At 44.0% G+C, this 14,099-nt stretch overlaps 1 protein-coding gene across 1 annotated transcript; it reads left to right on the forward strand.

Annotated features, from left to right (window-relative positions):
* Window positions 1-10,670: 10,670 nt before the first annotated feature.
* Window positions 10,671-13,806, forward strand: LOC123429050 (cytochrome P450 709B2-like). The gene is made up of 5 exons (XM_045113111.1): window positions 10,671-10,973; window positions 11,687-11,910; window positions 12,020-12,270; window positions 12,607-12,973; window positions 13,080-13,806. The coding sequence occupies exons 1-5, from the start codon at window positions 10,703-10,705 to the stop codon at window positions 13,515-13,517; spliced, it is 1,551 nt and encodes a 516-aa protein (XP_044969046.1). The 5' UTR covers window positions 10,671-10,702; the 3' UTR covers window positions 13,518-13,806.
* Window positions 13,807-14,099: the final 293 nt, after the last annotated feature.

A 14,099-nucleotide genomic window follows, 5' to 3' on the forward strand; every position in this document is an offset into this window, starting at 1 on the left:
GCTCGACTTGTGGCAAAGGGTTTTTCACAAGTTCCAGAAATTGACTACGATGAGACTTTCTCTCCCGTGGCGATGCTTAAGTCCGTCAGAATCATGTTAGCAATAGCTGCATTTTTCGATTATGAAATTTGGCAGATGGATGTCAAAACGGCGTTCCTTAACGGTTTTCTTAAGGAAGAGTTGTATATGATGCAACCCGAAGGTTTTGTCGATCCTAAAAATGCTGACAAGGTGTGCAAGCTCCAGCGATCCATTTATGGACTGGTGCAAGCATCTCGGAGTTGGAACAGACGCTTTGATGAGGTGATCAAAGCATTTGGGTTTATACAAGTGGTTGGAGAATCTTGTATTTACAAGAAAGTGAGTGGGAGCTCTGTGGCGTTTCTAATATTATATGTGGATGACATATTACTGATTGGAAACAACGTAGAGCTTTTGGAGAGCATAAAAGGTTACTTGAATAAAAGTTTCTCTATGAAGGACCTAGGAGAAGCTGCTTACATTCTGGGCATTAAGATCTATAGGGATAGATCAAAACGCCTGATAGGACTTTCACAAAGCACATACCTTGATAAAGTTTTGAAGAGGTTCAAAATGGAACAGTCCAAGAAAGGGTTCTTGCCAGTGTTACAAGGTACGAGATTGAGTAAGACTCAGTGCCCAGCAACTGATGAAGATAGAGAGCATATGCGCTCCGTCCCATATGCTTCAGCCATAGGCTCTATCATGTATGCAATGCTGTGCACTAGACCGGATGTTAGCCTGGCCATAAGTATGGCAGGCAGGTTCCAGAGTAATCCAGGAGTGGATCACTGGACAGCGGTCAAGAATATCCTGAAGTACCTGAAAAGGACTAAGGAGATGTTTCTCGTGTATGGAGGTGATGAAGAGCTCGCCGTAAGAGGTTACGTCGACGCAAGCTTTGACACAGATCCGGACGACTCTAAGTCGCAAACCGGATACGTATTTATTCTTAATGGGGTGCAGTAAGCTGGTGCAGTTCCAAGCAAAGCGTCGTAGCAGATTCTACATGTGAAGCGGAGTACATGGCTGCCTCGGAGGCGGCTAAGGAGGGTGTCTAGATGAAGCAGTTCATGACGGATCTTGGAGTGGTGCCAAGTGCACTGGATCCAATAACCTTGTTCTGTGACAACACTGGTGCCATTGCCTTAGCAAAGGAACCAAGGTTTCACAAGAAGACCAGACACATCAAACGACGCTTCAACCTCATCCGCGACTACGTCGAGGAGGAGGACGTAAATATATGCAAAGTGCACACGGATCTGAATGTAGCAGACCCGCTGACTAAACCTCTTCCACGGCCAAAACATGATCGACACCAGAACTGTATGGGTGTTAGATTTATTACAATGTAATTCACATGGTGATGTGAGGGCTAGATTATTGACTCTAGTGCAAGTGGGAGACTGTTGGAATTATGCCCTAGAGGCAATAATAAATGTATAGTTATTATTATAATTCCTGTATCAAGATAATAGTTTATTATCCATGCTATAATTGTATTGAATGAAGACTCATTTACATGTGTGGATACATAGACAAAACACCGTCCCTAGCATGCCTCTAGTTGGCTAGCCAGTTGATCGATGATAGTCAGTGTCTTCTGATTATGAACAAGGTGTTGTTGCTTGATAACTGGATCACGTCATTAGGAGAATCACGTGATGGACTAGACCCAAACTAATAGACGTAGCATGTTGATCGTGTCTTTTTGTTGCTACTGTTTTCTGCGTGTCAAGTATTTATTCCTATGACCATGAGATCATATAACTCACTGACACCGGAGGAATGCTTTGTGTGTATCAAACGTCGCAACGTAACTGGGTGACTATAAAGATGCTCTACAGGTATCTCCGAAGGTGTTAGTTGAGTTAGTATGGATCAAGACTGGGATTTGTCACTCCGTGTGACGGAGAGGTATCTCGGGGCCCACTCGGTAATACAACATCACACACAAGCCTTGCAAGCAATGTAACTTAGTGTAAGTTGCGGATCTTGTATTACGGAACGAGTAAAGAGACTTGCTGGTAAACGAGATTGAAATAGGTATGCGGATACTGACGATCGAATCTCGGGCAAGTAAAATACCGAAGGACAAAGGGAATGACTTACGGGATTATACGAATCCTTGGCACTGAGGTTCAAACGATAAGATCTTCGTAGAATATGTAGGATCCAATATGGGCATCCAGGTCCCGCTATTGGATATTGACCGAGGAGTCTCTCGGGTCATGTCTACATAGTTCTCGAACCCGCAGGGTCTGCACACTTAAGGTTCGACGTTGTTTTATGCGTATTTGAGTTATATGGTTGGTTACCGAATGTTGTTCGGAGTCCCGGATGAGATCACGGACGTCACGAGGGTTTCCGGAATGGTCCGGAAACGAAGATTGATATATAGGATGACCTCATTTGATTACCGGAAGGTTTTCGGAGTTACCGGGAATGTACCGGGAATGACGAATGGGTTCCGGGGGTTCACCGGAGGGGGGCAACCCACTCCGGAGAAGCCCATAGGTATTTGTGGGGGTCACACCAGCCCTTAGTGGGCTGGTGGGAAAGCCCACCAAGTCCTATGCGCCAAGGAACAAAAATCAAAGGAAGAAAGAAAAAAAAAAGAGAGGAAGTGGGAAGGGGGAAGGACTCCCTCCCACCAAACCAAGTAGGACTCGGTTTGGGGGGGGGGGGGGAGAGTCCTCCCCCCTGGCTCGGCCGACCCCCTTGGAGTCCCTTGGACTCCAAGGCAAGGTCCCATTCCCTCCTCCTATATATATGGGGCTTTTAGGGCAGATTTGAGACGACTTTCTCACGGCTGCCCGACCACATACCTCCATAGTTTTTCCTCTAGATCGTGTTTCTGCGGAGCTCGGGCGGAGCCCTGCTGAGACAAGATCATCACCAACCTCCGGAGCGCCGTCACGCTGCCGGAGAACTCTTCTACCTCTCCGTCTCTCTTGCTGGATCAAGAAGGCCGAGATCATCGTCGAGCTGTATGTGTGCTGAACGCGGAGGTGCCGTCCGTTCGGTACTAGATCGTGGGACTGATCGCGGGATTGTTCGCGGGGCAGATCGAGGGACGTGAGGACGTTCCACTACATCAACCGCGATCTCACATCGCTTCTGCTGTACGATCTACAAGGGTACGTAGATCACTCATCCCCTCTCGTAGATGGACATCACCATGATAGGTCTTCGTGCGCGTAGGAAAATTTTTGTTTCCCATGCGACGTTCCCCAACAGATAGGTCTTCGTGTGCGTAGGAAATTTTTTGTTTCCCATGCAACGTTCCCCAACAAGACCAAGTTGTTTTCCAACGCTATGCAAACTTGACTAAGATGCCATGAATCAATTATTATGGTAAATTCCATGAATCTTTTGAGGTTGCCAAACCTAGTCTGAAAAATAAAACATAAAAAGGAAGAAGGTTCTTATCACCATTAAATCATCTATTCTTTGAGAATAATAATCAAACAACTACAACAATGTTTTCCAGCCATACAAGTAATATGTTGCAAATACAGTCATGCATATAACTTAGTGAGAAAGTACATTATTGGACTACCATGAAATATTTATTATGTATATGAAAGATATACCTAATTATTGGGCTTATTTCCAAATCGCTTCCAAAGCATCATCGATGGTTAGAACGATGTATTGTACTACATCATCTACTTTCCCTAGTAATTTGATGCTTCTGGTATATTCTATCTCTTGTTACATGTAGCTTAACATACGATTGATTGGAGAGCTTGTACAATGTGTTGTTGCCTGCTACTGTGGAAAGTTATACCAACAATTTAACATATAAACTATTGAAGATGCTCTTATGCTTGCCCAATTTAGTTACCCTAAGGGTGTGTTTGGTTGGAGGGATATCCTTCCAGGGACAGGGATAACCACTTTTTTCTGTGGTTGCCATGCGTTTGGATCTGGGGCGAGGAGGGACAGAGTCAACCAGATGCTGAGAATATTCTCAAAAAAAAAGGATGTGGCCAACCACCAAAAACGGGCGGGCGGTGGCAACCACTCTGGGGCAGCCGGCGCGGCAGGGCGGGCGGCGCGGGAGGGCGGCCGGCGCAGGAGGCGGCCGGCGCGGCCGTCGCGGGAGGTGGTCGTCGCGGGCGCGGCCGGCGCGGGAGGTGGCCGGCGCGGGCGCGGCCGGCGCGGGAGGTGGCCGGCACGGTTTCCCCAGCCACCTGGTTATCCATCCTCCCAACCACCCTAGCCAAACAAAAAAAAGGATAACCCTACCCTTACAACCAAACAAAAAAAGGGCTATCCCCACCCATCTGGTTGGGGATACCCACAACCACCCTAGCCTATCCCTTCAACCAAACACACCCTAAGTGGACACTATTGCCGAGAACTCGAGATGAGTTTTTATTCAGTCAACATTTTTCAATACTTATAGGACGGTGCCAGTTGCAAAATAGCAAAAGGCTGTAGCAGTCTATGTGTTGTACCAAGTTGTACTCAACATGCAAGCAAAAAAACATGCTTAATGTAGCATCGAGTTCCCAACTACTGCACCAGACACAGCAAAAAACATGCTTAATGTAGCACAACGTTGTAGAGTTCTTGTCCACATCAATTAATACCTTGTAGGATCACACTGTGGCTCAGATCAATTAATACAACTTCACACTATGGTGCGGACAGTTCAGGCACAAACTCCGTAGTGGAACGCACTGGTGCGTGAGTGTTTCTACTATCTTTTGATGTGTCGGGTGTAGTAGCTAGGTACAATGCGCTACAGTAAGCATGTTTTGTTTGCTTGCACGTTGGGTACATCTTGGTACAACATATAGACTGCTACGATCTTATGCTTTTTTGCAAGTACCACATGTCTTTTAAGTTTTTAAGAATGTTGACCGAATAAAAAGTGATGTCGAGTTCCTGACCACAATGTGAACTGAGGACAATGAAATCAGGCAAGTATAATAGAATCTGCAACACTTTGAATGTTAAATTGTTGGTACAACTATCCACCTCAGCTGCCAACAAGACATCATACAATCTCAGCAAGGGATTGGATGTTAAGATCTATGTAACAAGAGAATATACCAGAAGATTACTAGGAAAAGCATATGATCAAAATGCAACACACCTTCGTAACCAAAGATGAAGCTTTTCTGGCAAGCACATACATAAGAATAGATCTTCAAATTGGGATAGCACTACAGCCAACAAAGTTCAGCAGAAGTAGAAATTCATGCAAAATAATATGGTACTACTTCACTCTATTTTAGCTCTTACATAGAAGTGCCACAAGCTGAAACAACAAGACCCAGCCGCAAAAGAGTAATCAACTAAATGAAATAAGGCAAAGGTTTCCCATTAGTTAGCACAACAAAATAGAGAAGACCAAGTCGCTGTCCAGCGCTATGCAAAATCCAGTAAACTACCATGAATCTCTTCATTTTTGTAAAAGCCATGAATTGCTTGAACTTGCCAATCCCAGCCTGAAACATAAGAGATAGAAAAGAGGAAGATTGTTATCAAAATTCATTGATTTAGTTACTTGAGCTACACACTAGCTTTGAGTATAATAATCACACAAGTATTATATCCTTTTAAAGCCATACAAGTAATATATAGGAAATATAGTCTCGCATATAACTGATCGAGCTAGTACATTCGAGGAATACCAGGAAACATTTCATTACATGTAGAAAAGACATAGCAAATTATTTCGTTAATTGTCAAACCGCTTTGCAAGCTTTATCTGTTGTTACAAAGATGTGGTATATTGTTTATCATCTTCTTTTCCTAGTAATTTAATGCTTCTGGTATGTTCTCTCTGTTGTTACATACAGCATGACATACGATTCATTGTAGTGCCACAAATGCAAGTAGAGCTTGCTAGCTTTCTTTCCTGCTTTTAGAACTAACGAAAATTACATAAGAAATCACTGTGGGAAGAAATTCCTGCAGTTCGGGGTTAAAAAGATTACGTAAGAAACCAAACACGCACACATTCAAAATGCATCAGCGACTAACTGAACAACACTAGCTAGCTACTTCGATGTACTAATTTCATCATGGTGTCGCACAATTTAAATGCATCAGCGACTAACTTAACCACTAGCTAGCTATTTAGATGGACTCACCGGCCTCATCATGGCGTCAAACGTCCGCCATAGTCGAGTATCCGGTCAAATCAGGAGCAGTTGGAACAAGCAGCTGCAACGCTGCCTTTGTAATACTCTCTTCGACCGAAAATACTTGTCATAAAAATGAATGTTTGTAACAAGTAATTTCGGACAGAGGGAGTATCATCTATCGTCCTTTTGGGTTACGGAACACCAAGCCGTTATTTCGTCGTTTTGGTAATGTAGAAATGATAAGATTTTCAACGATAAAAGTATTTCTATTATGCAGGTTATCTACAGATGTAATGTAACTCTTCGTTTATGGTCCTCTCTTCAAGCTGGAGAATCGATGCCTATTTACGAAGATGTGTAGACGATTGAAGACTACGGCGAGAGATACATTTACCCAACATGGGTGGCAGCATGATCTAGGGTTCCCCCCCCCCCTCTGCTTTAGGTGTTATACGGATTCATCATGTTTCTTTGTATATCACCTTTCTATTTCTAATTTTTTATTTTTGCATGAGAGGACAATATTTGACTGTGTACATCTTAGTTATGTAGAGGTCGGGTGATATATTTATATATTTTAAGTAATAAAACGCCCCTTTTCAAAAAAAAAACACCAAGCATTTTATTCTTGATTTGTGCACTATCACGTGACGTCCTTCCACGGGACCAAACATTAATCTCGGTCCAATCTGATCATTAGATTATGCCAACGGCAATGTCAAGGTCTAATGTGAGTACTAGTCGGTGATTCATTCAGCCGCAAGATTGTGACTATGTGCTACCAGCTACCGTCCTTTTGTGTTTTGTATGTTCGATCGGTACCAAGCATTCAAAAGATATTATAACAATTAATGTTGATTTGTACTATCATCTGCCGTCCTTTTGAGGATACAACATTAATCCCCGTCACGACTGAATATTAGATAATGCAAATGCCAAAGCATGTTGACATCATCTCAGGTGCCATCCAATGATATCACTTTTTTTTAGAAAGGAGGAAGACCCGGTCTCTGCATCTAGGCGATGCATGCAGCCACTTTATTGATTATTCACACAAAAAATTATAAAGCAATACGATAATAAGTCTGAAGCCACCGTCTAGGTAACTTCTGTCATTACTCCTATCCGGTTGATGAAGGGATGCTGACAGTCTGAACCTAATACCAAACAAACCTCGCAGCCAAGCCTAACATCTAAGACGTAATGCCCCAAGCAAGCCACTTGCCGAGTAAGGGCAACCACCGGTCCGGCGAACACACAGAGGCCGCCGCCACCTGCCACCAATCGATTCTCAGAGCTGTACGGAAGCATCAACCTTGCCCAATCTAGTTGCCGTCGACGCCACCATGAGCCAGACAACACCATCATCTTGCGCTTCTTGCCCATCAACACACGCCCAACAGCGAGACACGCTGCTCCATGCTACTGAGACCCGCCGTTGTCGACGTGTCGGATGCAACGCCGCTCCTCCTTCGCGAACACCACCCGCAGCCACTAGTCTTATCCCCTCCACCTGCAGAACCTCTGTACTCCCATCCAAGCTTCAAGGCCCCTAACGACACCTCCAGGAAGGGCACGATATGAACAGCACCGCTGCCGCCAAATTCAAAGAGGATTGAAGGTTCTCACCCGGCAGGAGATCGGGATGGGTAAATTGGGCCCTCAGATGCGCCTTCACGAAGGAAAGCGGCACCCATGGCCGACTCCGCCGCCGGGCCTGGCAAACCGGCCAAGGTTTCCCCAGACCAAAGGTACACTACCAGGGCTCACCATCATCGGAGCCTACAGCCGCAAACCACCTGGACGACGAGAGAGGTAGCGGGAGAAAGGGGACATCCATATCTGCCGTCGTGGCCGCCACGGCCGCCAATGGGTCCCCAGCAGGCCGCCACGCTCTAGATAGAGGCCGCCAATGGATCCCCGTTAGGCCTCCATGCTCGAGATGGAGGCCGACGAGAGAGGTAGAGGGAGAAAGGAGTACTATATTATTACTATATATGTTTGCACCATAACAAACGGTTATGTGGTTTAATTTATCCCTGTATACTTCATGCATCAATGCAATGGCACTACTGAAATATTATAGTACGCCGAGTGCCAGGCTCTTTGCCAAGAACAAAACTACGGGCACTCGGCAAAGCGAAATAAGCTGAGAGTGAAACTCGGCAATAGCACAGTTGCACGGTAAACATGGGTATTTGCCGATACAATGCAAAAAAAAACTCAATCGGCAAAACTTTTGAATTCAGCAAACGATTTTATTGCCGAGACAGACGGTGACAACGCGGCCAAGTGGAGCCACATGGCAAGTCTGGCAGTGGTTAACGTCTCGGTGACGGTAGAATTTCTTCGCCAAGAGCCCGTGACTTAGCTCTTGGCAAAGCTTTGTTTCCTTGTGACATCTGAGTTTAGTCCCACCTCGCGTAAGGACGAGGGTCATTACCGGTCTGAATAGTCGGAGAGTGCAGAAGAAGTAAGCTTCAGTCTTCATTATACTCTTGTTAAGAAGATGGACTATTAGTATGAATGTTCACCATTTTTGGGCAAAGAATGTTCACAATGACATTTCATCCTTCTAATGATGGATGCCGACGCTTTTTTATTAAGTCAATTAATAATTGTTTTTGATATTTTTTCATCTATGTGACAGTAATGATCCAACTGTTTAAACCAATGGATTGTGAAGGAAGTGCTCTCGAAGGAGGCCTTGTGCAGATGAGGGAGGGGGCGCACCGCCACGGGGGGGATGGGCGAAATAACCTTGGCGACATGCGTCATCCAACTGTTTCAATCCTCGAAAAATCGTATGATGCCAGAATTCCATTTGAGCTGGCATGTTGTCATCCAATGGATCTTTAGGGCATGGTATAAGGTTGGGTGCATTTCATATAAGCCTCACCCGAGTCCACTTGTAAACTACACCATCTCTAAGATACTCTCTAGGCATCGAGAGGGAACGATGAAGAAAGTGCATGGTGTGTTGCATTGTTGGCCTTGAAATTTCTTGTGCTCTCAAAGGAGACCATCACATGAAACGTACCAAGGCTCCCTATTTTTCGTACCCACCTGCAATATTTCAGACATTGATTACACGGCTAAGGTTTCAGCCTCAGAAATTACAGATCCGCAAGACGACACATGAAATCATGCCCAAAAGTGGAATGGAAAATCCCATGTGATGTCTTTGCGACATACATAGGCCTTGTGCAGACAAGGAAGGGACATGCCCCGCCACCTGGAGTCAAAATTAGCTCAACGACATGCCTAATACAATCGTTACGAAGGTAGCTCTTATGATTCGTTAAATAGTAGACAAGAGGCAGAAAATCATTACAATCAGTATATTCTCGATCAGAAGAGTGATCATGAATTAGGCAATCGTGCATGCCAGCTTATCAAGCTAAGTGGAATGAAGAAATGCATAATCCTCTTTCAGTTCGTCCTAATTGTGGTGCTGCATTTATCATGTGGTCGTATGTAGACATGTATTGACCACTTTGTTGTTTACTGAGAAGTCACTTGCGCTAAATAACTACTTTGTGACTTCATATGAAGTTTGTGAGAATCATATATAATGCTTTCGTGAGTTTGTTGAGTTTTCAAGTGGATATTATTGTTATATATGTTGTTGCTGCTCGGTTACATGAAAAAGTCGGAAAACCAGTATTCGTAATCCATCTTTGCCGAGTGCTACACTCGGTACAACAACATTTTCTGTGAACGATGCTCGGTCAAAGGGACATGTGCCACGCACTAGCAGTTTGCTAGTGATTTTGCCCAGTGGACTACGATGGTACTCTGTAAAAGTGAGTTGCTAGAGCAGCCTCTTTCAGTTAGCCCGAGTGTAACTTTTTGGCAGTTCGCACGAGTTTGCCGGGTGGTTTGTCCAGCGGCTGTAATGAGCTGAAGAAACCAACTGGCAGTCTGTAATGAGCTGAAGAAACCAACTGGCAGTCTGTAATGAGCTGAAGAAACCAGCGGCTGTGAATTAACTTTATTTTGCCGGGACACACTGTTTGGCTCTTGGCAAACAGTTTGGCGAGTATTTCTAGCATTGGGCGTAGGGTGTAATTCCGGTCAAAAAATTTCCAGTAGTGCGGGGGAAAATCTATGCCGTTAGGAAAGTTGATTAGATTAATATGTTGGAAATACGATATCTTGATGTGTAGTATGGAGAAACGTTGCCAGTATTGAGACTAGACAAGCAAAACGGTAGAGTTTCATTTACTACAGAAATTTCACTCTTAAACTGGTTACTACATCGTCTATCTTTCCACCAATGCTTTCTTAAATCTATTCCAACAATAATTAAATCTAAACATCAATGATTTCGTACCGAACCATTTCTAGCAGACACTGCGAACATTCTAGTATCCCGAAGTTGCCGGGCCAGTGTCCATTGTAACGCCAGTGGGTTAACCACCTTTCTCCTGTGTTCCATTTCCCTCGTGTACTGATCCATCAAAGGCAGTTGCGCAGGTACATGCATCATAAACAGGGGTAGTGTTATATAAACACCTGAACAGCTACCAGAGAACAATCAACCATAGAAAGAAAGGAGAGAAATAATATTCATGGAGGCTAACCTAGTACAAGCCCTGGCTGCTGTCCTCATACTGCTTGTGACCACAAGAGCGCTATGGTATCTGCTTTGGAGACCATACGCCCTGGCCAGGTGGTTCCGGCAGCAGGGCATCAGAGGTCCACCTTACAAATTCCTGGTTGGGTCCCTGACCGACTGCCAAAGTATGCTCGTCGCCGGGCGAGCCAAGGATCTGGACACCAGCTCCCACGACTGCGTCACCACCGTGCAACCCTTCTTCCGGAAATGGTCCTCACTGTATGGTAATTACTTGAATGTCTCTACTCTCTACCTACTCAATCACTACGGACTATAATTGTGTGTATTATTCAATGAAAAAACTAACATGCTATGACAAAATAGTAGGCACTTAAAATATGAGAGTGGATTTTTAGCTCCAGGGTGCCTAGGCACCCTCTATAAACAGTAAAATTAAAAAATAGAAAACAAAATAAAAAAAAATCTAAAACTTTAGATGTTTGTAAATTTTCATGCCAAAAAACTATTCGTGTAGCTCTACACACGAAAAAGATTTCAATACTTAAAGTTTTGAGCACTTTTAGCATCAAAATCTGAAACTTGTTTGTACATCTTTCTGTACAAGATATTTTGGCATGATAATTTGCAAAAATATACAAAGTTTGATCATCTTTGATGTTGCAAAGTTTCATTTTTTTTTAATTTTGTTTTCTATTTCTTTTGATTGTACTGTTTATAGAGGGTGCCTAGGCACCCGGATGCTATCACACCTTTCTCTTAAAATACGCTATTAGCATGCTATATCCCGCTATATATATATATATATATATATATATATATATATATATATGAAAAATACATCCTATATATATAGCATGCTATTAGTAAGACATCGTACACTGATTTATTTAACGAAGCGTTGCTACAGTGTGCTATTAGCGACTCTATGTCACGCTACTTTTTTTATTGGTTTTAATCCCATGTATTTTCCAATCAGGAAAAACATTCCTGTACTGGTTGGGACCGACACCAGCGCTGTGTACTACAGACATGGAAGTAGTGAAGAAAGTGTTAAGCGACAGGACAGACATGTTCCAAAAAGATTATTTGAATCCCAGCTTGGAAGCAATTCTAGGGAACGGGGTCATATTTGCAAACGGAGACGACTGGAAGCGGCGCCGCAAATTCATCCACCCGGCCTTCAACCAAGAGAAGATCAAGGTTACTTAGTTGCCGATATCTTTTCTCTGTTTTTTTAACATACTGGAACGATGTTTGATTTTTTTTTAAATCTCAAGGGAACATTACATTTGAATGTTTGTGTTCACAGTCCATGTCAGCAATAACGTTGGAGTGTACACATCAGATGATGGAACGGTGGCGTACCGAAATGCAGGAGAACAACATGCAACAAGCCGAGATCGACATGATGCACGACTCCGACGAGATAGCGATGTGTGTCATTGCACGAGTGATGTTGGGCAAGAACTACAAGGAGGCCTGGGAAGTGTTCATGGCCGGAAGGGAGCAAATGAAGCTCGCCGCGTATGCATTTGCGGATCCTCCAGTACCTGGATTCAGGTAAGTCGGAAGAGTAGCTAGTTTTTCTTTTGGAAAATCTTAACATGCTCCCCATTACCTCCTTCTTAGGTAAGAAGCTAAGAGTTAATCAGACCACTAATTAATGAGATCAATGGCACGGATCTATTATATACTCGTAAGAGGAAGGATGTTAAAGCTGCTCTTTTCTTTTATAAAAGGACTGTGCAGGAGACCCATAGAGTATAAATGTGAGCAGAATGATTTGAACCATGGTTAGTCGAGTCCTGCCCCCAAAACTGCACCGGACCAAGAGGTTGTTCTCAAAGAGTTCGATCAATACAATGGTAATGTGAAAATAATTTTGATTAATTCTAGGTACTTGCCGACATCTCGCAACCGTCGGACCTGGCAACTCGACAAGCTTGTAAGAACCAAGATTTCGGAGATCATAAAGGCGCGGCATGCTACCGGTGTCTACGGTGACGACCTGCTCGGGCAGATGTTGTGGCTCCAGAGGTCGGGTGCTGGCGCCACTGCCGAGACCCTGAGCACCGAGGAGATGGTCGGCGAGTGCAGGACCTTCTTCATGGCTGGGTACGAAACCAGCGCCAACCTTATTACCTGGGCCATGTTCCTGCTCGCCAGGTACCCACGTTGGCAGGAGATGGTTAGGGACGAGGTCGTCCGGGAGTACCCTGCTCACCAGCCACCATTCGGTGACGCCCTCGGCAAGTTGAAGCTGGTATGATACGCATATAGTATGGATGGACATTAAACCTCATCCATACAACTTTGATATATCGATCCTTGTCCATAAAAGAATTAATGAATGCCATGCTCACTTGCAGCTTAACATGTTACTCTTGGAGACACTGAGGCTCTATGGCCCCCTATCATTCCTGCAGAGGAAGACGGCCTCAGACACAATCCTCGCACACGTGAAGGTGCCGAAAGGAACGATGATAACGATACCGCTGGTGATGTTGCACCGGGACAAAGAGGTCTGGGGACCCGACGCCGACGAGTTTAACCCGATGAGGTTCCAGAATGGCTTCTCAAGAGCCGCCAAGCATTCGCATGCGCTGCTGGCCTTCTCGTATGGGCCGAGGGTCTGTGTCGGGCAGAACTTTGCCATGGTGGAGGTGCAGATCGTGATAGCGACCATGCTCAAGAGTTTCTCCTTCTCCCTGTCCCCCACGTATGTGCACAAGCCAAGCAATTTCGTCACATTGACGCCTAAGTATGGGCTCCCTCTCATCGTTAGGAACCTGCAGCTGACTCAGTGATCATCTTGCCACATGACATACCGGAAGCATGGCTGTATAGTTAGATGAGACTTGGGTGTACAGATGTACATCCACGATTTCGTTAAAAGATTTTATACTTAGGTACAATTCACATATGAACAATATACATCAAATAGTTCAGAAGAGACTTGAGTAATACTGAGTTTTTAAGTGAACTCTGTAACGTATTGTTCATATACCGGCATCACCACTGACCGGAGTTCAAAATTGTGACGTGTCTTGTACTGTACCATATTTTACTAAATAAACCCGGGCACTTTGGCATGTATTTGCGATGTATTTTTTTTCACCATTGTTGTTCCTCCCAGTTACATATATTAACATGTATGATGTGTTATTTAATGTATGCAACTAGCAGTGTAACCGGCGCATTTGCATAGTTAAATGTTTATTTTGTTGTGGTTATGTGTTCACATATTTATTATATTATTAGTCTATTTGACACGTTTTTAAATAGAGCATAAGACCGGACAAACATTAGGTTATTTCTATGTTGGACATTTGTCCTGATTCGGATGTTTTTTAATTTTATTAATCTCTACATTAGTACTCAATTCATTA

The sequence above is a fragment of the Hordeum vulgare genome, chromosome 2H (assembly GCF_904849725.1).
Source record: "Hordeum vulgare subsp. vulgare chromosome 2H, MorexV3_pseudomolecules_assembly, whole genome shotgun sequence".
Classification (NCBI taxonomy): Eukaryota; Viridiplantae; Streptophyta; class Magnoliopsida; order Poales; family Poaceae; genus Hordeum; species Hordeum vulgare.

Bases quoted from the DNA above. Each gene is read 5' to 3' on its own strand.
- LOC123429050 (XM_045113111.1), top strand. From the start codon at position 10,703: ATGGAGGCTAACCTAGTACAAGCCCTGGCTGCTGTCCTCATACTGCTT. The intron at 10,974-11,686 runs GTAATTACTTGA...TTTTCCAATCAG, and splicing joins GAAATGGTCCTCACTGTATG to GAAAAACATTCCTGTACTGG. The intron at 11,911-12,019 runs GTTACTTAGTTG...TTGTGTTCACAG, and splicing joins TCAACCAAGAGAAGATCAAG to TCCATGTCAGCAATAACGTT.